Here is a 20,732-nt window from a genome sequence, read left to right on the forward strand (position 1 = left end):
GAACTTGACTATGCCAGTCACAGAATGCTATCAGCTCCGAATGCAAGCGCATCGGGCATGTTCGACTACAACTCGATCCTCTAAATTGTGGACGTTGTACGTCGCTGAGGAAACCATCACGCTATCACGAGTCCCTCGTGTCGCAATGAACTTCTCTCACACTGGATATATCCACACCTCCGGATGGATACTTTTTGCCGCCCGGCAACGGATACCCAGGATTGAAGCCAACGGATACACCGCAAGGAGTACTCAAGAGCCAGTAAATGCGCTCTAGCGAAGGCCGCGCCGCGGTCAGATGGAGGGAGTGCGATGCAAGGGAAGGCACACTGTTTTGATTTTACGCACGATGGGATTATTAGAAGAGGGTACATGTAAGAGCTCACGCTCGACACACAACAGAACTTGTATTTTTTTTTTATTTTTTTTTGAAACTGGAATTGGGAGAAAGCCCTCACAGCGCGAGGCTCCGCCACAAATGTGGCAAGTTACAGACTCGAAATGGACCAACAGCAACTGGAATTAGATTATTTGAGTATATAAGAGACGAAACAAGGGAAATAGCTTAAAAATGAAAGAAAAATGGCGCAGAACTCCTTGTGCCCCTCGTGGATTTGCATTGACTGAAGTACGACCTTGTCCCTGGCCTGCCATTCTGAAGAAGAGCGAAATGGTAAGAGCTGGAGAGGAATGTTTCGGTGACTGACATTCCAGCGGCGGGAGACAGCAGCATTCTCAAGGTATTCTCATCTATCTCGGGTGTATTAGGTCCAGTTCCAGTCAAGGTCTATCTCGATGTCGTGCTTGCAACTTGGCCGAGGGTCTTCACTTGTGTTGTGCAGAAAGGTTTAAGGGATATAATACGTGATGGATATGGTGAACTCTGGTCTTGGCTTCCATCTAACAAGTCTAGATTTATACTTTATTGCCTTTTGCGATTCCTCTCTTCCGGCCTACCCCTCCCGAAGGCGGTGCTCGGGCATGGACGGGGGAATGAACTGGCGATATCTCGATCCCTCTCGGCATCCAGGAACCTGCATCTAGCAAGACACGACGCGCGGTCGAAGGGCCCGGGATTACGAAGTCTTGCTTTTCTCATGGGAATATCGCAATGGCCTACTACGTACGTCTGCTGATGGTATCTCGAGATCAGGGCTCGAGGGTGCGATCTTATGGCTTGGGAGTGTGATCACGATTTTGGCTTGGAAGGGAGTGGCGGGTACTGCTGACGAGGAGGGGCTCATATGGGTAGTATTACTTGTTCCTGACGGGATCGAGATTGTGATTTGGGGGGTTCAACGTCAGCGTCAAGGTGAGGTCTCTAGATTGGGATTGGAGAGCTTCTTGCTACCGGGAGGATAAGGGGGGGGGGGGTAAACTACCTATAGTTGTGAACACCCCGCTTATGACCCGTCGATAGGACATGGTTAGGGGTAAGAAACTTGCAAAGAAAAGGGGACATTGGGGAGAAAGGTGGCCAAGGTGGGAGAGGACTTGGAGATCTATAACGACTCTGTGGTATTGGCGAGGGTTGTAGGGAGCCACGCGTGTAAGTTAATTAGGCTTTTTACTACCTTACTCTCTGGATCTGGTGGAGGCGTGCTAGTCTCCCGCTTCGAGGACGTGATCGTGATTTGCAATGGCATGGGGTACGGGCTAGCTTTCGCGGCATGAGATCCAGGGGAAGGGTAGGGATGGGGGGTTCGTAGCCGATTGCCGCTGGGCGTACTAGTTGTTGTGGTGGTTTTGGGGGACGAAGAAGCATGTCGGCTATTGAATAGTTGGTTCACCGTGATGGGACGAGGGTTGAGGAGGTTGGTCGTAGCATGGTTGGTGATGTGAGTACAGATTCCGACTGGAGTGCTCGACCAACACGACAACTATTTTTTACAACGGTTGTGCTACTATCGTTGTCGTTGTCTCCTTGGATGTGATGGGCACATCATGTGTTCTGGTCTGGGACTTCCCGGTTCGACACGCAAATCTTATTATCAACACACGGAGCACAAGGTCATCGCGGCTCATGGGAAACAAGAACAAATTACTTGGGAAACCTCGATTTGAGCATACCCGAATAGCTCGCAAGAACACCGACTGTGCAGCGAGCCCCTGAAAGCCGATCTAGACGTGAACACCATATATCCTCAACAGGGGGAACATAAACATCAGATAAGAATTGGATGATGATCAAACCGTCGAGTGAAGATGATGGAGGGGATATGGGGCACGTTTGGGTCGTGTCATGGATATGTGAGTGAAAAGAGTCTGATGTGGTGGTCAGAGAGAGAGAGAGAGAGAGAGAGAGAGAGAGAGAGAGAGAGAGAAGTGTAGAGGAGCGGGAAGAGCATGCCCCGCCGCATGAAGAAGAGACGAGGGATACGGATGGATGATACGAGGATGAACAAAAGCCTCTATGGGGTGTGTGTGTGTGTGTGTGTGTGTGTCCCATGATTGTCGACCTTGGGCAAACACCAAAAAAGGCAAAACCTTGGACTTCAAAAGGTCATGGAGGAAAGGGCCGAAGAGGCGAGCGGCGAAGTCCAGGGGTTGCAAGCGCGCGGAAGAGACTTCAACAGGCGACGGTCAGTCTGATCACCAGATGGTTTTTTCAAGGTGGCCACTGCCTTCGACCCCCCCCCCCCCCCCCTTTACTTGATGATATGCCATTATAGCCTTTCTCGTCGTCGCCGTAGCTAGTTTCTACTCTTGAGTCTACCTAGACTTCCGTTTGATCGGCCTTGCGCGTATGCGTGTATGAGTATATGTGTGAGATAGCGAGAGTGTAAGCCGGGCTGTAAGTCAAAATTGGAAAAGTTCATGTGAAGGTAAGAAGAGCCGATACGACAGTGGCGATCCTGAAGGACCTCTCATCCTGAAGGAAGGCTCCTTCATAGAACGGCGAGATGTTACTCGCTCATGCAATGAAGGACCATGACGAAAGGATCCTGACTATCAAGCCAGGTCCCCTTTTGTCCGACACGAGGTACCCCAATGACCGGGTTTTCGCGATGGATCAACGTTCGATCTAGAGATTCACTTTCCACCATCTCTTTGAGATCGTCACCTCGTTCTTCCTATCCTACTCTCTTAGACCGTGCGCACAGCATACGCGGCTAGCAAGAAAGGACAGAAAACAAGGACTGACTTTCACGCAAGGAAGGGGGAGAAGCGGCCATGGCGTCTACGGCTTATTTGTAGCCTGCTACGTGGAGGTGGACTGATGGACAGAGAATGTAGAGATTCTCCCAAAAGAAATCAAGGTCGTACTCTGCAGCGGGACGCTGGCGGGCCTTGCTATAGGGGGCTGCAGCAGCAGCATGCAGTAGGCAGCCTTTCTTGTTCTACATCACTAGGTTAATCTGGGATCATATGTCTGCTATTTGGGTGGTGACGAGGGGGGGCCGGACGGTCGTCGCCGAAGAAAAGGTACAAGTTTGAATTCAAACGGGAATGCGGGTGAGAGGGCTTATCGAGGCGGCCGTCGCGGGAAGGACGACTTATCATTGGGGAGAGGACGGCCAAGAAATCATGCTTGCCCAGGAGTAGGCGCCGAACAAAAAGTCGGGGTAACAGAAGGGAAGGACCGCATGATGGTCAGCAGTAACCTCGATAAACGCAAGTGATGAGCTGATGATATGGTCAACGGACAAGATGGCAGCGAGAGTTTTCTTTACTCCCCCTTGCGCTCGGCCGCCGCCGCCGCCGTCGGGAATGGTGCCGAGGGGGAGAGGCGGACAGTTGACGCTGTGTTCTGTAAGAAACGGAAAAAGTGAATTGACCGGGCTCTCGAGCCAAACAAAACCTCACTCCTGGCAGCCCGTCTGGACCAACCCGGGACGAAAGTTCACATTGTTCAATGAGAGGGTGTGGGTGAGAGCTGACTAAGAGTTTTGTAGAAAAAAATGAGATGAGAGGCAAATGGGGAGATGGCGGCGCTGTTGACACGAAGAAAGGGAAACAAGCGTGACAAGGAAGAAGTCTGAATTACTAGTCATTGACTTCGTCGACTAAAGCTCGGGTCTGGCTCCCGAGAAGCTTAAATAGGTAAGAAACTATAAACATGGCCGTAAAGGGAAGTGAAATGCAGGAACTCATGTTCCTGAGGGTGTATCATAAAACTCTTTGAGCAAACATTCTTTAGCCGCCCCTTCCTGGTCTTTTACCCCAAAGAAACACACAATGGATATTTCCGTCTGTTGCAAGGTTTGTACACGTTGGACAAGCTTTTTTTTTTTTTGGGCCCGTCAATTAGCCCCCGAATGTACCGACAGATCCGATTTCGCGTGTTTCCGCAGAGGCGCGGGTACGGCGGTGTAACTGCTGCGGTCGTAGGTCCCATAGCGAATGCCTGCCTCGAGGTCGTCAATGTTCTGGCGGATGCTCTCACGGTAGACGATGTCGTCAACCTCGTAAAGAATCTGACTGTGACGACTGTGACGACTGCTCTCTCCCGATGCATTCGTAAGGTGGCTGTCAGGCCGGTCGTCTTCAGCGCTGAAACTGGGCCGGTGCTGGCTTGAGGGCTCTGAATTGCTCCTCACATGTTGGATCTTTGGGCGGCTGAAATTGTTGACGGCAATGTCCGACTTTTCCGTCGTTCGACCACCGGGGGCCCTTCTCCTGTCGGGAGACCTATCAGCGGGCCCGAGACTGGCCTCGTCCAGTTGGATGTTGATAGTGTAGACTGAGTGATTCTTCATCACTGCTGGTAACGGCTTGTTGAGCGTCCCTTCGCTAAACCTTTTGGTGGCGGGGGACTTTGAGGGGATAACGTCGAGCTCCTTCACCGCGGGCTCATTTGACATTTGACTCGTCCTCGCTGAACCGGTGGTGGCCTTGTCGGTGGGTGTTGGCTCCGTCGTTGCGCGAGTTTTACGTGCGTTGGTGCCGAGGAACTTTGGAACATACTTGTTGAAGAATGGCTTTGTAGAAGGAATACTTGTGCAAATGATGCCGAGGAATAGCTCCAGGCAAGATACGAGCCAGTTGATCCAGGCGTTCCATGTCGCGTCGGGCTCCGTAGTCATGATCCATGTGAAGTATGTGCGAGCGATGCCAGCAAAGCATGCGAGAAATCCAGCACCAAATAAGAGGTTGACAATGGTTAGTTGTCTTGAGGTAAGCTTGTTGGCGTAGACAATGCGCACAAGGGCGAGCGGCAAGAGAACCACGAGAAAGTCGGTGACGGTATTGATGGTTCCGGCAACGAGGAGGTGAGCGGATTCGTTGATGCAATTATGCGGCTCCAGGGAGAGAGTCCAGTAAAGCTTGAGAGGCCTTGGATATATCAGTACTGGGGTGTCTTTCAGCATCAACAGAGAGCACTTACCGACACTGCAGCATAGCTACTAATATAAAGACGACGCAGTTGACGGAAATGAGTGCCTGAAGTGCCACAACGATCAACCTCAGCTTATTCGAAGCCGCACACGCAATTCTGTACATCAGAGCTAACATGGACAACTTGGTGAAGCTCGTCGCCAAGTCAAACAGGATCTGGCTAGCGAGGCCAATTTGGAGGGATCCTGTGATGGTTTCGGTAGGCACGTCCCAGACATGCCGTCCCCAGCCATAGCTGTTTGTAGCGATGACCCCAAGGACCACGAAGCCCGTAGCTGGAATGAAGGCCAGTACGACGAGGATGTCGTCCCAGCCGAACCCGTTAGTGATCCATCGTCGTGTGTAGATCCGGATGGCGAGGATAACGGTGGCGATGACCAGTAGGATGATGGCAACGATCTCGTTGGCCGGGCCTCTCGTGACTGGGTTGACGAAGTTTGGGGTCGGCCAACTGAGAATGACTTCTACAGGCGGGATTCTCATATCGTAGATGGCGTAAACATCATGGAGATACGGGAGTTGGCCACGACTGCTGAGACGTGAAAGTGTAGGACAGGATTGGGGAGATTTTCCTCCTTATTCCTTCCCTATGCGGCGTCTGAGGTGGCCCGAGTACACGCGGGGACGAGGAGGACACTGGACGAGGGGGGGGATGGGCAAATCGAATGAGAGGGCAAAAGAACGTTTTTCAGCGGTGGTGACCGTGCTTGAGCCTAATCAACGGATGAAGGCAATGGCAAAGCATAACTCTGCTTGTGACATCAAGATGGTGATGCGAGCCCCGGCCAATATATCCTTTCGGTCTCGATGGTGGCCATCCCATCCCTGGCACGGCACTGCGGGGGGGAGTGTTGCGAGGAGTGAGTGCTGGCGAGACATTCTCAAGGCCGCACTGCCGGCTTGAACCGGGGTTCTCTTGAGGAACTGGTGGTGTCGTGTCGTGTTGTCTCTCTCAGTGTCCATTGGATATCCACGGGGCGGTGCTGAAAAGGGAATAACGGATGCTACTCCGTTGAGCCCACGGCACCTTGGCCGGTTGCAAGTCTGTGTGAGAGGAGCCGGAAAGGCAGTAGACTTCGGCGCTTTGCTTCTTTGCGTAAGTCATCTTCTGCGGCACCGTCGCATCGCTCCTCCAAAGCCGTTGTGGGCGAGAACATCTCCCAGCCCTATCGTTGGTTTTGCAGCTGGGCGCCTGGGGTGACAATATCGTTTCTCCGGCTGAGGAGGCTCAACAGCTGACTAGGCCGTTTGGCGCGGCAGACCAACCCTCAGGGACCAGGATTAATTTGCCGCTAACGCAGCGGAGGCAGTTTGAAGCTACCGAGACAGCTTTCACCCCCGGGTGTCAACAGTGTCAGAATCCATTCACGATCGCCAACGTCATGCGCCAGGCCTGCGATCATGAGCATGACATGTCATGGGAGGCTGGCAGGTTATTTGACAGACGGGTTGGCCGCTGACGGCTTCATTCCAGCGGTAAGGTGCTCATTGGCGAAAGCATTCAAACTCAGAAACCGGCCCTGGTCCGAACATCATCATGATGGTGGAGGTGGGCGGCCGGTAAACGTAGCGGAAAGCAGGCTCAAAGGTGGGGAAGACAATGTGTTCCTGGAAGAAGATCAGAAATGTTTGCATCCAGAATCCGGATTGGCGAGTCGTCTTCGAAGCCGCGCCGCCTTCTCGTTTCTCTTTGCTCACTGTGGTAGAGAACTGTTTGGAGCTTGGCAGGACGCACGGGTTTTGGGTTCGTTATGGCGCATTGACGACCGGGCGAGGGCATGACCAAACCGTACGTGTCGGAGGGTGTTGGACGCCATAGGCCCAATTCGGTTTCCGCCTATTCGATCTCGACATCCTGGACAGGCTTATGGATACGGCTGGAGACAGACCATCGTGTTCCCAGAGGCTATGCTGCAAGGCCCCCGCGATGCGGCCGCTCCCTGATATGGTACCTTAGTCTTGGCCTGTCAGGTTCCGGTCCCTATCACATCGGATCTGGGCGTTCCCATGACTGGTGGCGCTCCAATGCTACCTTGTCTAACGAACGGTGAATGACAGGGTACGCATGTCATCAAGCGAAGAGGCGGCTTTGCATGCAAGCGGATGGAATAGGATGGCGTACGTTGACGTGAAGTCGTTAGCTGGCAAGGAGTTGACAGCAGGTGTCAGTGGGAAGTTGAGGCTTCCATTCGGTTCGTGGACGACGATAAGCTGACCCACACACAAAACGATCTTAGTCATCGATCAGACGACATCTCCCAAGCCATCAGCAACTCCTTCTCTCAAGGCCGAATCCAATAGCTCTTCGATCTAGTTCCTCTGGGTTTGTCGATCTCGCCACACTCAATGGAACGAACTGGTCCATTGATCTGGATGTCGTATTATTTCTTTCTGCAGCCACCACGCGCGATAGCTGGGTGGCCAGATTGCTATTTCTGGGCCGTTTCCGAACCACCCCCGTATGCTGCTGTTTCAACCGGCACACGATGATTGGGGCCCTGAACAGTCGACAGCAAAATGGTGTTGCGCACGCACAGCTCGGTCCCGGTGTTCCTGTCATGAGCGGACAACCCCGGCGACGGAGAAAAACGACTTCAGCCCTCTCTCTCTCTCTCTCTCTCTCTCCCGCTTGCCCGTCGAGAGCTACCTTACGTGAAGCCAAGACCCCCGGCCTGGATCATGGCTGATGGAGATGCGATTGGGCCCTGAGATCAGGCCGGGGCTGTCAACCCCACGTGTGTCCGGCCTGCCATCAGCTGCGCCCCCCGGAGGCTGGCCCCTTACGTGACCGACTTAATCATAACGACGCTCGACATGGGTTCACTTATACCGCCTGGAATGCTCCCATCTGTTGTGCGGGAAACGAGCAGACGATGGGTTCTAGACGACGCTGGACTTCTAGAATGCCCAGGCGCCTCGTATGACGGATTGTGAGAGGACAATGTGTTTCTGACGGGGACTCGCGATATTCATGCCGCCTAGCGCGTGCTCGTGAAACATCGGAAGCATGCTGAAGAGGATGATTCTTGGCAAGACCATCACATCTCAAGTACAGTGTGCTCTGTGCTATGGCTCGCCCATTCTTGCACCTTACTACATGCCTCTCAACTGCCATCCGTCTCTCCCATGTCAGAGGCCACCAGTCTGGCGTGGACTCGTCTAATTTCCAGAGAGTGTCTATCTCTTCGAACGCGTGTCATCGGTCCTTTTGCACCTGCCTGCATCTATCTGAGTTGAGAATGGTTTCACTGTACTCGAAGAAATGAGGATTCTGCTCATGATTGCTCAGAATAATTCGAGTTATTAGCCGGCGCAACAACAGAAGGATGAAGCGAAGGCATATGCCGAAGTCGGCACTAAACGGGACCTAGGGGAATTAAGCCTACGTCTAAAAGCCAGATACGGGGAGTATGGACCCGGTACCGAGCTCGGTGGTCGACTTACACGGCATTGGATCTGGAAGTCGTCTCTTCGATCAGCAAACTCCACGTCAGACCTGCTTCGCCGCTGTTCTGATGACCATGAAAGTTGCGTTGCAAGCAGCACTGACCGCTCGGGTCTAGCGTTGCAAGCTGTTCCTTGAACACTGGCAGAGATGGGGCAAAAAGACGTATTGGTCTGACGAGTAATGGAAGAATTGCTTCTCGTGGAGTTCCTTTTTGGTACAACACAATCGATTGCGACGATGTCTCACAACGGATACGGTTTTGATCACGACTCGGAGCCATCACGACGTTGCTAGGATCTGGGCAGGTCCGAGCTGAAGTAGTTCTGGCCAGATGAAGGAATATCTCGATAAGCGCGACGCAAGGAAAATGAGCACGGCCAACATCGCAGACCGTATCACGCTCCCTTGCCAAGTTTTCTCTCTCATGTCAGGATGCCATCCGGGAACGAAGATCCAAAATTCAGGGCAAGTCGACCAAGGCGATCCGTGCCCTGGCGCGGGATGCTGCATGGATAAGACAATCAATATTGCAGATTATCGATTGGCGACCTGGACTGGGGTTCCAGCTACAGATCATGGATTTTGCATTGGACGAGACACTGATTAGGATTGTTCTAATCGCCCGGATCCAGCGGTCTTGGATCTTGTTGACATCGTGATTGTGAAATATCTGAGACGGGGTCGCGTAGCTTTGCTTTTGATGCCCCCGGATCGAAGACGCCAGACTCGCGGTCTTGGAACAGTCCAAGAGATTGGGGTGCTTTGACAGCAAGGGCTTACGCGTGGAAGTGGTATTGTATTCGTTTTTTGGTGAGAAACTAAACCATGACAGACTTGATTAGACGAAGGGATATGTCGGATGCCGAGATTAAGGAGACATCATTATTGAGACATTACACAGAGCCCTCTTCAAAGACTTCAGTCTAGACTTTGCGGCGTAGTGTCCACATTGCAGAGCATGACAAGTAAGCTTGTTCTATGGACAGCGTAGCTTGAATAATGGTCATTGTTGAGATGGCGTTGTCTGCTACTGAAAGTCCATCGATGATGTCCCTTTGCCGGGGCTAATGAGAGACGGAAGTCAAGTAACCCTATATTCGGAAGAAACAGGGTTCGTAGGCTGGTTGGCCGAGGTCCTTACCTCACAGAAACCCGGCGGCTGGATCGTTGCCTCTCCCGGTGCAATATTGACGCCTCAAGTTACAAATTGAATGAGATGAACGGAAAACCAATCTTGCTGGAGACTGAGTCTGGGGTTGTCAAGTTTCAAGCCGTTCATGAAGAAGCATCTTTGGCCGGTCCTTGCTTTGCTCTAACGACCTAGTTGTCGATCCGTTGTCCTGACTGAATTACACACTATCTTTCCAGAGGGGACCTACATAGCTGTCATTCTCTACTACCAGACATGCCACTCGCCTGGCAGCTAGCAGGCATCCGATTGGGTTATCAAATGAGAGACTCGACGTTCCGGGGGTGAAAGGAAGAGAACGGTCCGACTGGGCACGAAAACTGTTGAGGGGCGGACGGTCTCAGCCCACGGCAGACGGACGCTCAGGTCACTTTGGGCCAAGGTACCAATCCGTAGTGAGGTTGGACACTGCAGTGAGGTTGAGTGCGGGGGAGCTGCAGGCTCCGGGCCAGACCGGGGCCGCTGAGGGCCCCACCGGAACTGCTGATTGTGTGCTGCCACTCTCCACTGCCAGCTGCTGCTGCTGCTGCTGCTGCTGCTGCTAACTTGGTACTCGGCCTGCCAGCGGCGGCACTCTGGCGGCACTCTCGAGGTGGGCAGCTGCCCCTCCTGCGCAGCCCCTCTGCCCCTCCATGAGACAAGCGCAGCCCACCTCGCGCTGGAGCTTTTGACGTGACCCAACCCTGAGGTCTTTTTTACCACTTCGAAGCTCCTGTCCGAACCCATCCTGCGTCATTTACACCCAAGTCTTTGATCTGATCTTTCACTCCTGACGGAAACTCAGACATATTCAATCCTACCAAACCTCCCACGTATCACCAGATCACCACCAATTGCCCAACATGGCACGCAAGTTCTTCGTCGGCGGCAACTTCAAGATGTAAGTTTTGTCCCAATGGCGGGGTCAACGATCTCTGCACCACCCTACCGGAGAGGGGCAGCCTGGAAGCTGCGGCCTCAGCCAAAACATCGTGAGACTGACAAACATCAACCTCGCAGGAACGGATCCGTTTCCGCCATCAAGGAGATTGTCCAGAACCTGAACAACGCTACCCTCGACTCTAACACCGGTACGTGCCATGTCTTCCCAATACTATCCCACCCCGTGAGCTCCTCTGACAGTCTGCAGAGGTCGTCGTCTCCCCTCCCGCCATCTACCTCCTGCTCGTCCGCGACCAGCTCCGCAAGGATGTCGAGGTTGCCGCCCAGAACGTCTTCGACAAGCCCAACGGTGCCTTCACCGGCGAGATCAGCGTCTCTCAGCTCAAGGATAGCAACATCAACTGGGCCATCCTCGGCCACTCTGAGCGCCGCACCATCCTCCGCGAGTCCGACGAGGTCGTTGCCTCCAAGACCAAGTACGCCACCGAGAACGGCGTCGGCGCCATCTGGTGCTGCGGTGAGAGCCTCGAGGAGCGCGAGGCCGGCACCACCGTCGAGGTCGTCAGCAAGCAGCTTGCTGCCCTCAAGGCCGCCATCTCCGACTGGTCCAAGGTCGTCGTTGCCTACGAGCCCATCTGGGCCATCGGCACCGGCAAGGTCGCCACCAACGACCAGGCCCAGGAGGTCCATGCCGCCATCCGCGCCTGGCTCAAGAAGGAGGTCAGCGACAAGGTTGCCGACGAGACCCGCATCCTCTACGGCGGCAGTGTCAACGAGAAGAACTGCAAGGACCTCGCCAAGGAGAAGGACATTGACGGTTTCTTGGTTGGCGGTGCCTCCCTGAAGCCTGGCTGTGAGTATTTCTGGTGCACAGTCATGAATAGACAGCTAACACGCCGCAGTCGTCGACATTGTCAACGCCAAGCAGTAAACAAACCAGATTACACACTTGATGATGATGATGACCTAAAAAAACAGGCCGTGATGGGCCGGGATAGACCCAGGATGACCCCAAAGTGACCATTCGTAGTCGCCAACTCCTTAAGGTCGAAGAATTGAATAAAAATAATACCCCCAATAATTGACGTTGGTTGGACCCTGTGAGGTATTTGTGATTCTTGAATTTTGAGTGCTTAAAGGGGTACTCTTTGCCCTCCCTGACGGGTCAATATATGGTACACGCAGCAAAGAAGCTCCCGCTTTCTTCCTGTACACGCCTAGTTCCTTTCGTAATTTTACACGTTTTCCAAATCGATACGCTTATGCCCCTCATATTTATACAGCCATGCCATTGCCGTGGTAAGGACTCCAGACACCTCTGACACTGGGGTTGATACTGTTGACCGGCTTGTTGACCCTCTTCAGCTTTTCTCCGTTGGCGTCGCGCAGAAGTTCAGCCTTCTTCAAGATCTCGATTGGCTCCATGTTCCGAACGCAGATGGCCTTCTCGCGGCCGTTGATGTAGTGGCCGACAATGATGGGGTGTTTCGACGGACGAGGAGAGATGGTGAACTCGACTTGGGGGTTTGCAGCCGCGAACTTGGGGAGTTGAGACTTGATGAAGCCGCTAGACGATTGTTAGCAAAAGAAATCGACACTGTCGTTCTGGGGAATTGGCGTACTTCATTCCCTTGGAGCTGCCGGCCCAGTCGCAGTAGTGAAAGTCCAGCTTCTTGCACTGGAGGATGAAAGAGCCGAGGCCATTCTGTCGGAGCGTCAGCAACAGTAACACAGTAAACTCCAGTCAAATCGTCTTCTAAGGAACTTACACGGCCGGTAGACACCGTCTTCAATGCCTTGATCGTCATGGTATCCTGCTTGGCGCACAGAATCCCATTCGTAGTCTGGATCACGAGAGGCTCCTTTCCAGGGACGGGAAATTTCTTAGCGCGAAAATGCAAGATGCAGCCTGAGGTGACAGCTTGCGGAGGTACGTACCTTCCATGGAAGCTCTGCGACCAGGATGGCTTCGGCTGAACCGCGGCGATTGGCCAAAGCCAGGCTGCTGCACCACAAAGTTTCCCATGCTCGTGTCAATTTCCTCTACCTTGCCTGACGACGCGCTGCTCCCTTTCCAAATCCATCCCAATCCACCAAGCTCCGTCGATGCATCATTAGCTAAGGCGCGACGCATCTCACCCGAGCCGACGACACCTCACCCATCGGACATTTGACGAAGAGCAACTACAGCGATGACGGATAAGCTCCCTCCTAATCTGTTGGCGCTCTTCGCGCCGCGCCCTCCTCTGCGATGGGTTGCGCCTCCCGACCATGCGCCCGAGGCTCGACGAACCCTCCCCGTCTCCGGACTTGCCGAGTTCCTTCCCGCGCTTCAGCAATACAAGGAGGAGGACGATTACAAGCCGACAGAAAGTTGGCTTCAGATGCGCGACCGCAAGAAGCTCGAAAAGGTGGCAGCTGTCGAGAGGCTCAAGACCGAGGGGCCGAAGGACTGTTAGTTCCCCTAGTCACCATCTATCGAGAGTCCATGCTAACGTCTCCACCATCTAGTCAAGCCGCACGAGGATTCCAACATTCGTGGCGACGCTTTCAAGACCCTGATTGTTGCGCGACTCTCGTACGAGGCCAATGAGCAAGACCTCGAGAGAGAGTTTGGTCGATTCGGCCCCATTGAGCGCGTATGTGTCCCTCAAATACATCTGTATACCTTGAACCGAGCTAACTTTTTCTCTAGATCCGCATCATCACTGACACGCATGCTCATGAGAGACCGAAAAAGAAGAAGAAGCCCCACCGAGGGTATGCTTTTGTAGTATTTGAACGAGAGAAAGACATGAGAGGTAATACCGCCGAACCCACCCCCTTCGACAAGACTCGGCTTGTTCGCCAGTCATTCCCCTCCAGGCGCGCGGCCCTCAGGCTTGCCCGCGTTCTGCACTGCACATCGAGATCTGTGGCCCTCAAGCTTGCCCATCTCAAATCATGTTTTTCCTTCTTTTTACCCAGTCACGATGCAAAGGTATGATATTGCTAAGGTTTTACTGACACACGCGCCTTGGCGCACTGGTGAGTAGCTGCTCTGGATGCCTGCGATGGTATTCGAATCAAAGACCGACGTATCAAGGTAGACGTCGAACGGGGCCGCACCGTCAAGGGCTGGGTGCCCCGCCGATTCGGCGGCGGCCTCGGTGGCAGAGGGTACACCAAGGCTCTTCCTGCCCGTCCCATGGGCGGCGGTGGCGGACCTGGTGGCAACTTTGGCGGTGGCTTCCGAGGAGGTTTCCGTGGCGGCTTCGACGGAGGTCGCGGACGCGGTGGCTTCAGGGGAGGCGGTGGAGGTTTCGGCGGCCGTGGTGGCTTCCGTGGTGGCGGCGACTTCGGCTCCAGGGGTGGTGACCGCGGACCAAACGGATACGGCGCACCCAGAGACGCCCCTTCGGGACCAGGTCGCGGCTTCGGAGGCGATCGTGGCGACCGAGGCGACCGCAGCTTCTCCGGCGGTGGGTATGACCGTGGTGGTGGCCGCTCATTTGACGACAGATCCGGCGGTGGCGGCGGCGGCGGCGGCGGCGGCGGCTACCGTGATGGAGGCCGTTTCGGCGATCGGGACCGCGATGGTGGCCGACGGACTGGAAGCAACATGGAGCCCATCAGACCTAGAGGGGAAGGTGGGTATCGCGACCGGGGTGACCGCGGAGATCGAGGCGACAGAGAGGACCGAGACCGCGGCCGAGACAGAGACAGAGATTACGACCGACCTCGCGATGACGACAGCAGGAAACGAGGCTACGAAGGCGGCGGCTACGAGGATCCTCGCAAGTTGCGTCGTTACTGACGAGACACTTAGTGTCTTGCGGTGGGTGACGACTCGCTCGTCTCTTCTTTCAGTCTCTTTTCTTCTTCCCCTTCTCTCTCGAGGGTAAGCAGAAGGCGTCAAGGGCGAAACTCAAGTATCTCCATATTCGGATCAAAGGAAAGCTCGAACAATAAGCTTGGGGCAAGTATAGGCAAATACCAGGCACGCCAGTATTCACAACCAGACCATCGCGCGGACCGCCAACTTCCAATGAACTGATTCAGCTTTTCGTTGAAAGGCAAACTTTCGCCACGTGCATACGACACCCGCCCGGGATACGATTGCCGTTGCAACCTCGCCAATGGCTCGATGCTGCAGGTAAGGTCAGAGGTAAGGGACTCTGTGCCTACTGACCTGGAGCTTAGTGAAGGGAGATTCGCATGGGAAACAATCAAAAGGATAGGGTAAATCCGCATGTACCACGTTATAATTACTTGTACGAATAGGTGAGGACCATTAGTTTCCGTTGTAGCTTTCTATCTTCCGGCTCCTCGAGTTGTGACTAGTCGATGCAGGGAGCACATATTCTCTCACCCCAAAAGTGACATGTGTAAACAGATGCTGCCGCTTCGATGGAAGGACAAAAAGACTTGTCGAGAGGCCCGCTCGAACTCGGGATCTTTTGAAATCCTGATAGTATTCCATCCGATGTACAGGTACTTTTGTAAAAGGGTGTGCCACGGCGGGAGCATCAGCCGGCACCAAATTTTGTATGACGAAAAATGTGCAAAAAAACGAACTACCCATGGCATTATATAGAGCCAGCCCGGCCTGCCCCTTTGCCAAATTCATGGTAAGGGACAGTTAAACCGTTCGGCTATCGACTACAACGGATGCTGCTCGTTGGAAGAGGACCGCACTTCTGGTCTCTATAATGGCTCAGCGTCGTCCACTGCTTTTTTTGATTCCTTCCCATTCACCCCAAACACGGAGGAGACAAATCATTAGAGAAGAGACTAATGTGGAAGAGATTGATGCTGTGACGCATGACTTTTTAATAATAATCTAGTGAAGCCCCCCGCCCGTTGAACGCCGTGAAAATTGTTTTTGTTTGGTCCCACCCACCCCTTTTCGCAATCCATGATGGTATCAAGCCTACATGAGGAAAGCAAATCATCAAAAGTCTAGAAGCTGTCTTTTCGTTTTGTTTTTTACGTTCTTTTGATCATAGCAATTAGCTTGTTCAGTCGCTCTCGACCTCGACGCCGTCCATGGCGTTGGGGTTCACCTCGGTCACCTTGCCTGATGCAGAGCTCCAGTACCTGCGTACAGCAATGTCAGTAACTCTACAATCTTTAATCTGTAGGGGGGGGGGGAGCCAATGGAGGCCAAGAGTAAAAGAAAAAGGAGAAAAAGCTTACGCAAGAACCTTGACCTTGAACTCGCTCAAACAAATCCCAAACAGCTTCAACAGCCTCGTCTGCCGACTATCAAGCACATCGCCCTCCTTGCAGACGGTATACCCTTCGCCCTCACCGCTATCATCGCCGCCGAGACAGATGCGGCCCTTGACCATGCGCGTGGGCATGCCCAGACGACGCAGCTCGGGCTCGATGCTGTGCTCCATGGGCACGTCGTGCTCGGCGGGGACCTCGCCGCCGGTGGCGTAGACGACGCCCGACGGGATGACGAATTCGCGGGTCGCGACGGTGCCCGCGCGCGCGAAGTCGACTGGGCTCACGCCGTCAAAGTACTCGAGGATGGAGGCCGGGTCGCGGTTGGTGAAGATTAGGCCGACGGTGCCGGCGAGGAAGGGGGTGAGGCGCTCGATGCCGTCTGCGACGGCGGAGGAGGGGTCTTGGCCTAGGGCTTTGGCCATGAGTTTTGTCTTGCCGAAGAAGAGTCTGTTGTACGGTAACGAGGAGGTTAGCTTGAGGTTGTCTTGGTTCTTGCGATATGTTTCCGTTTATGAACCAGTGTATCGGCCATGGTTGCATGACCATAGGTCCAATATCACGGGTAGGGAAGGGAAGTACTTGGATAGAGAGACAGAAAAAAACATATAAAAGAACGGACCTGCAGTCTTTAAGCTCATGGCGGACCTCCTTGAGATAGTTGTTGCGCATGTTGTTGACGCCAAAGACGAAGCAGTGCTGGTACTGCGGCACCGACTCGCGAATGTTGGAAAAGAGCTTGTCCTTTTGCTCGCGCGTCTTCTTGTTCACCTGGGTCAGGTTGACCACTCTGTTGCGCTTTGACTTGGGCATCTTGGCGGTGTTGTGCTAGATTGTCTTCGCTCTCTTAAACAATAACCTGTTTCTCGTCGGAATTTCCTCAATTGCTGTAGAGGAAGTGTACGGGCGATCCGGGTGAGGTAGTACGTCGAGTCCGGAGGGTGGTTGGTGGGAATCGGCGCAAATCGTCGAGGTTTCGCGGGCACTACTATTCAATGGGAAATATTTCTGGCCGACCGCCTTTGGCACAAAATTTCCCAAAATTTTGGCGCCCAGGGTGCAGGAGGGACCGCCGCCGCAACTTTTTTTTTTGGAACCCCGCAATGCGCTAGGTGGAACGATTATCCGCAGGGTCTTTGGCAGGGGTGTCATGGATCGTCACCGAGCTCACCGAGCGCGGATCGAGTGGTCGGTGCACCGGTGAAGGAAGGCAGGCATTCTGTACGGATAGTAGAGCCAACTTACATTGCACTTGCGATGAGTGAATCATGCTAAATCCTCAACAACAAGTACCGGGCCACATGGACGAGGGGTCACGAAGTGCTGGCTGGAACAGTGATGCTCCTGTTCCTTCCAGGACTCTGGCCTTCAAATCTCGGGTGGTCCATTCTTTTTTAATTTTCTAGTTGTTTGTGATCCTTTAGATTTTTGCCCGCCGCTTTCACCATCCAGCGTCTCTTTCAATGAGTTCATGTATGTACGTGGACAAATCAATCATGCCATCTCCTTGTCTTCCCAGCGTGCTCTTACGCCCTCCACTGGGTTCGGACGAGTCCCTTCCGCTATGCCAACCACCACTCTATGCCAAGTACGTGTAAGTGTTGCCCTCGCGTTCCAAGTAATCCTTGTCAATCAGGCTATTGAGAGGGTTAGCAACGCTCCGTCAACCGTACGGAAGTGACTTACTTTTCTATTTCCTTCTTGATTTGCGCCGCATCAACCGCACCTCGGTTCTTGGTCAAGTTGATCACCTCTGCAACCAGCTCGCCGTGGCTCATCTCCTTGCGACTCTTCATGATGCGTACAATGGCCGCCTGCGTCTCGAATCGTCTGTCCTGGGCGATACGCTCGTGTGTCGCCTTGTTCTCCTCCTTGGTCTCCTTGAGCTGGATCTGGTTGATCTTAATTCGGAGCCTGGGGTGTTGAAACGTCTTGCTAATCGTAAACGTGTCCGTCGAGTTGACATCCTTGCCCTTGGGGCTTTTTGTAAGCACGCGAGTGAGTCCGCAGGCGAGAGACTGCAATGTTCGATTCAGTTCTTCTCCCTGCAGATTTGTGGAACGAGCGATTTGTTCGTAGCTCAGGAAGCCTTCGATGCCGACCTCGTTGAAGAGAACGAGGATGATGGCTTGGTACGCGCTGACGAGAAGCTCCTTTGTACCCTTGGGGAACTTTGCCTTGACAGTGCAGTGTGCCAGCGCGTGCTTCCAGTTGAGTAGTCGGCCTGTGTGCTTGTTCTTGTAGTACTGGTCGAACCGCTCAATCTGCTTGGCAACATCGTCTGGCAAGTGAACCTTGACGTCGGGATACGTTGGCCAAGCCGCCTGTGATAGGATCATAACCGATAGGTCGACAGGAGCTTTATCCACGCCTGTGCCTTCTGACCACTGCTTGTATGCTTCCAATTCTTCTTTGGCCACCTCGACGTCCTTGAACATCTGCTCTAGATTGTGGGTAAAGTTCATACCACACTCCTCTCGGAGCTTCCTCAGCATGTTCCGCTCGGCATCCTGACTAGCGCTTCTGCCCATGAGCAGACGGCGAGCCAGGTCTTTCTTGTAGAACGCCTCGAATGTGTCCTTGCCTTCGATGAACCGGAAGAGCTCCAGAGCCTGGTCCAATTGCCGGTCGAGCTCGGCGTCTTCGTCGCCGGCGCTAGCTATGCCGCTCTGCTCCGCTGCAGCTCGGTCTACGTTATCTGACAGAAGTGTTTTCGGCAAAGCCTTGATCCCACCGCGAAGCAGCATATCGACGTACTTGGCAATCATCTCGCCGACCTTGGACGTTCCGGAGCTCCATGTCGTTGCAATACTGCGATCGTTCATAAAGTCTCCAAAGGCATTCCTGAGCTCGTTGACAAAGTCTTGGTCGCCGCGGTAGGCGTCGCGCACGATAAGGCTTAGTGATCTCTTGAGTTCGAGCAGCCTCTGGACCATGTCATCACCGCGTTCCTTGTCAGCAACAATAGCAGCACCCGTATTCTTGATATACGTGCTCCAGGGTTGCTTAAGCTTCTTCTGGATATCGGAGAGTCGCAACAAGTCGTATAGGGCCTTCATGGAGTCCACCTCGTGGTCGGAGAGGAGCTTAGAGAGACTCTCACTGTTGAGAAGCTTGTCGGAGTACTTGTTCACAAGGATGCCGTGCGCTGCGTTGAGCAACTGCTTCTTGGTTGTTGAGTCCAGGTTGTACTCGTTGCAGCGGTAGTCCTCCTTCTTCAACAGTCTTTCGCAGGCCGAGATATACTCCTTCAGGCTCGACGCGCTCCTTTCCTCTGCAAAATCCTCAAAGAAAGCTTCTGATAGCTCGATGAAACGGGGCTCAAAGTATTTGGTGTAAATGTTGAACACGTGAAGCATCATGACTGAATCCTTGAGCAATGCCGCTTCGAACCGCTCGTCCCCTGTTCGGTCGTACGAAATCAGGTCGTACATGCCCCGTAACGCCCTGCCACCGGGCGTCTGACCATCTGGATCGTCTCGAGCGGGGAACGCCATCCTCCTGAACTGCGAAATGGTCATGTCGTTGATGGAAGGGTGGTTCTTGTTCTTTATGAGGTAGGTACGGTCAAGGTAGGTGAAGGTGGACCGGATTGTCATCTATTCAGCGTTAATGCCAAGCCATGGGTTGACAACCACCTCACGGACTCACAATCTGACCATTCCACACCCTCCAGTGCTCGAGAACACTCCTGAGCATGTCGGAATCTGTGTTACCGGCGCGAGACTTGATTGAACGCAGCACATCCTGGGTGAGGTGCTCCTCGCACTTTCGCCGCAAGGTCTCGTACAGCTGCAAGTCGCTATCTTGGCCGCGCCTGCATATATCCTCCACGGCCCGAGAAAGCCTCTCCAGCGGCAGCTTCGGCTTGCGCCCGCTGAAGATCTCGTGCAGAGCATCAACCAATTCCTGCTCGGTCCGCTCGTAGTACTTTTCCAGCTTCTCGTTGGTCGCCGAGTGTCGAAAGTTCTTGATGACCAGCTTCTTCGCGCCCGTATATGGCCGGTAGGAGTTGGACTGCGTCAGGTCAATGACCTCGGGAAGCTTGCCCTTCATCTTGATAGACATGGTATTGTGAGGGGGAGGGTCGTCGGCGCCGAACTTGAAGCGCTTCGGACTCGGTCTGTTGGACTGCTGCTGGTGCGGGGCGACGGAACCGGAGCGCGAGACGTCGGAATCTTGGCGGGGTCTTCGGCGTAGAGGGTTATTGTTGTCGCTGACCGGCGCTGAGCCGCCTGTCCTTCCCGTCGCCCGTGATGGCAAAGCTCCCTCGACTGCGGGGGGTGAATTCGACGGCATGGACCGTGTGGTCCTGCAACAACTTTTGTCCAAGCTGTTACAGACCTACTATGCGCTCTCGTGGAGATGGGATGGTGTGGGCAGGTTGATGGCCAGGGGGAAATCGCAGGCGGCTGTCTTCTTTTGAGTGAATTGTCGGGTGTTTGCAGAGAAGCTTGTCACAGAGAGGTTGGGGAGTACAGAAGTCGTGATTGCGGGAAAGTTGTCGCGGAGTTAAACGCGGAGCTATGGACGCCATTAACAAATCGCCACCACGGTCGTTAGCATCATCCATTTAGCACATCCCCTTATCGTCGGTGACAGGGATTAGATAAGGCAAGACACGGACCCCCACACCTCGTCGTTCGGTTCCATGTCACCAAA

The 20,732-nt window shown here is 53.8% G+C and overlaps 6 protein-coding genes across 6 annotated transcripts; 2 read left to right on the top strand and 4 right to left on the bottom strand.

The window, feature by feature from the left end:
- Window positions 1–4,244: 4,244 nt before the first annotated feature.
- Window positions 4,245–5,823, bottom strand: BDP81DRAFT_449298 (uncharacterized protein; the record flags this gene model as incomplete). Its single annotated transcript, XM_060592390.1, has 2 exons — window positions 4,245–5,277; window positions 5,330–5,823. 2 exons carry the CDS (start codon window positions 5,821–5,823, stop codon window positions 4,245–4,247), a joined length of 1,527 nt encoding a protein of 508 aa, XP_060445843.1.
- Window positions 5,824–10,661: 4,838 nt separating this feature from the next.
- Window positions 10,662–11,950, top strand: BDP81DRAFT_221037 (triosephosphate isomerase). The gene is made up of 4 exons (XM_060582798.1): window positions 10,662–10,857; window positions 10,977–11,047; window positions 11,107–11,712; window positions 11,762–11,950. The coding sequence occupies exons 1-4, from the start codon at window positions 10,820–10,822 to the stop codon at window positions 11,788–11,790; spliced, it is 744 nt and encodes a 247-aa protein (XP_060445844.1). The 5' UTR covers window positions 10,662–10,819; the 3' UTR covers window positions 11,791–11,950.
- Window positions 11,919–12,716, bottom strand: BDP81DRAFT_221046 (thioredoxin-like protein). Its single transcript, XM_060582799.1, has 3 exons — window positions 12,629–12,716; window positions 12,482–12,564; window positions 11,919–12,426 (listed from the first exon to the last, which is right to left on the bottom strand). The coding sequence occupies exons 1-3, from the start codon at window positions 12,665–12,667 to the stop codon at window positions 12,135–12,137; spliced, it is 414 nt and encodes a 137-aa protein (XP_060445845.1). The 5' UTR covers window positions 12,668–12,716; the 3' UTR covers window positions 11,919–12,134.
- Window positions 12,717–13,051: 335 nt separating this feature from the next.
- BDP81DRAFT_319112 (U1 small nuclear ribonucleoprotein of 70kDa MW N terminal-domain-containing protein) lies at window positions 13,052–14,655 on the top strand (the record flags this gene model as incomplete). Its single annotated transcript, XM_060584416.1, has 4 exons — window positions 13,052–13,313; window positions 13,371–13,498; window positions 13,555–13,660; window positions 13,895–14,655. The coding sequence occupies 4 exons, from the start codon at window positions 13,052–13,054 to the stop codon at window positions 14,653–14,655; spliced, it is 1,257 nt and encodes a 418-aa protein (XP_060445846.1).
- A 1,204-nt stretch (window positions 14,656–15,859) lies between these two features.
- Window positions 15,860–16,883, bottom strand: BDP81DRAFT_449301 (ribosomal protein L10; the record flags this gene model as incomplete). Its single annotated transcript, XM_060592391.1, has 3 exons — window positions 15,860–15,938; window positions 16,038–16,520; window positions 16,693–16,883. The coding sequence occupies 3 exons, from the start codon at window positions 16,881–16,883 to the stop codon at window positions 15,860–15,862; spliced, it is 753 nt and encodes a 250-aa protein (XP_060445847.1).
- A 766-nt stretch (window positions 16,884–17,649) lies between these two features.
- Window positions 17,650–20,369, bottom strand: BDP81DRAFT_318664 (Cullin family protein; the record flags this gene model as incomplete). The annotated part of the gene is made up of 3 exons (XM_060584373.1): window positions 17,650–17,707; window positions 17,757–19,669; window positions 19,722–20,369. The coding sequence occupies 3 exons, from the start codon at window positions 20,367–20,369 to the stop codon at window positions 17,650–17,652; spliced, it is 2,619 nt and encodes an 872-aa protein (XP_060445848.1).
- Between the last annotated feature and the right edge of the window lie 363 nt (window positions 20,370–20,732).

This window comes from Colletotrichum phormii (genome assembly GCF_030913505.1).
Source record: "Colletotrichum phormii strain CBS 102054 chromosome Unknown BDP81scaffold_9, whole genome shotgun sequence".
NCBI lineage: Eukaryota > Fungi > Ascomycota > Sordariomycetes > Glomerellales > Glomerellaceae > Colletotrichum > Colletotrichum phormii.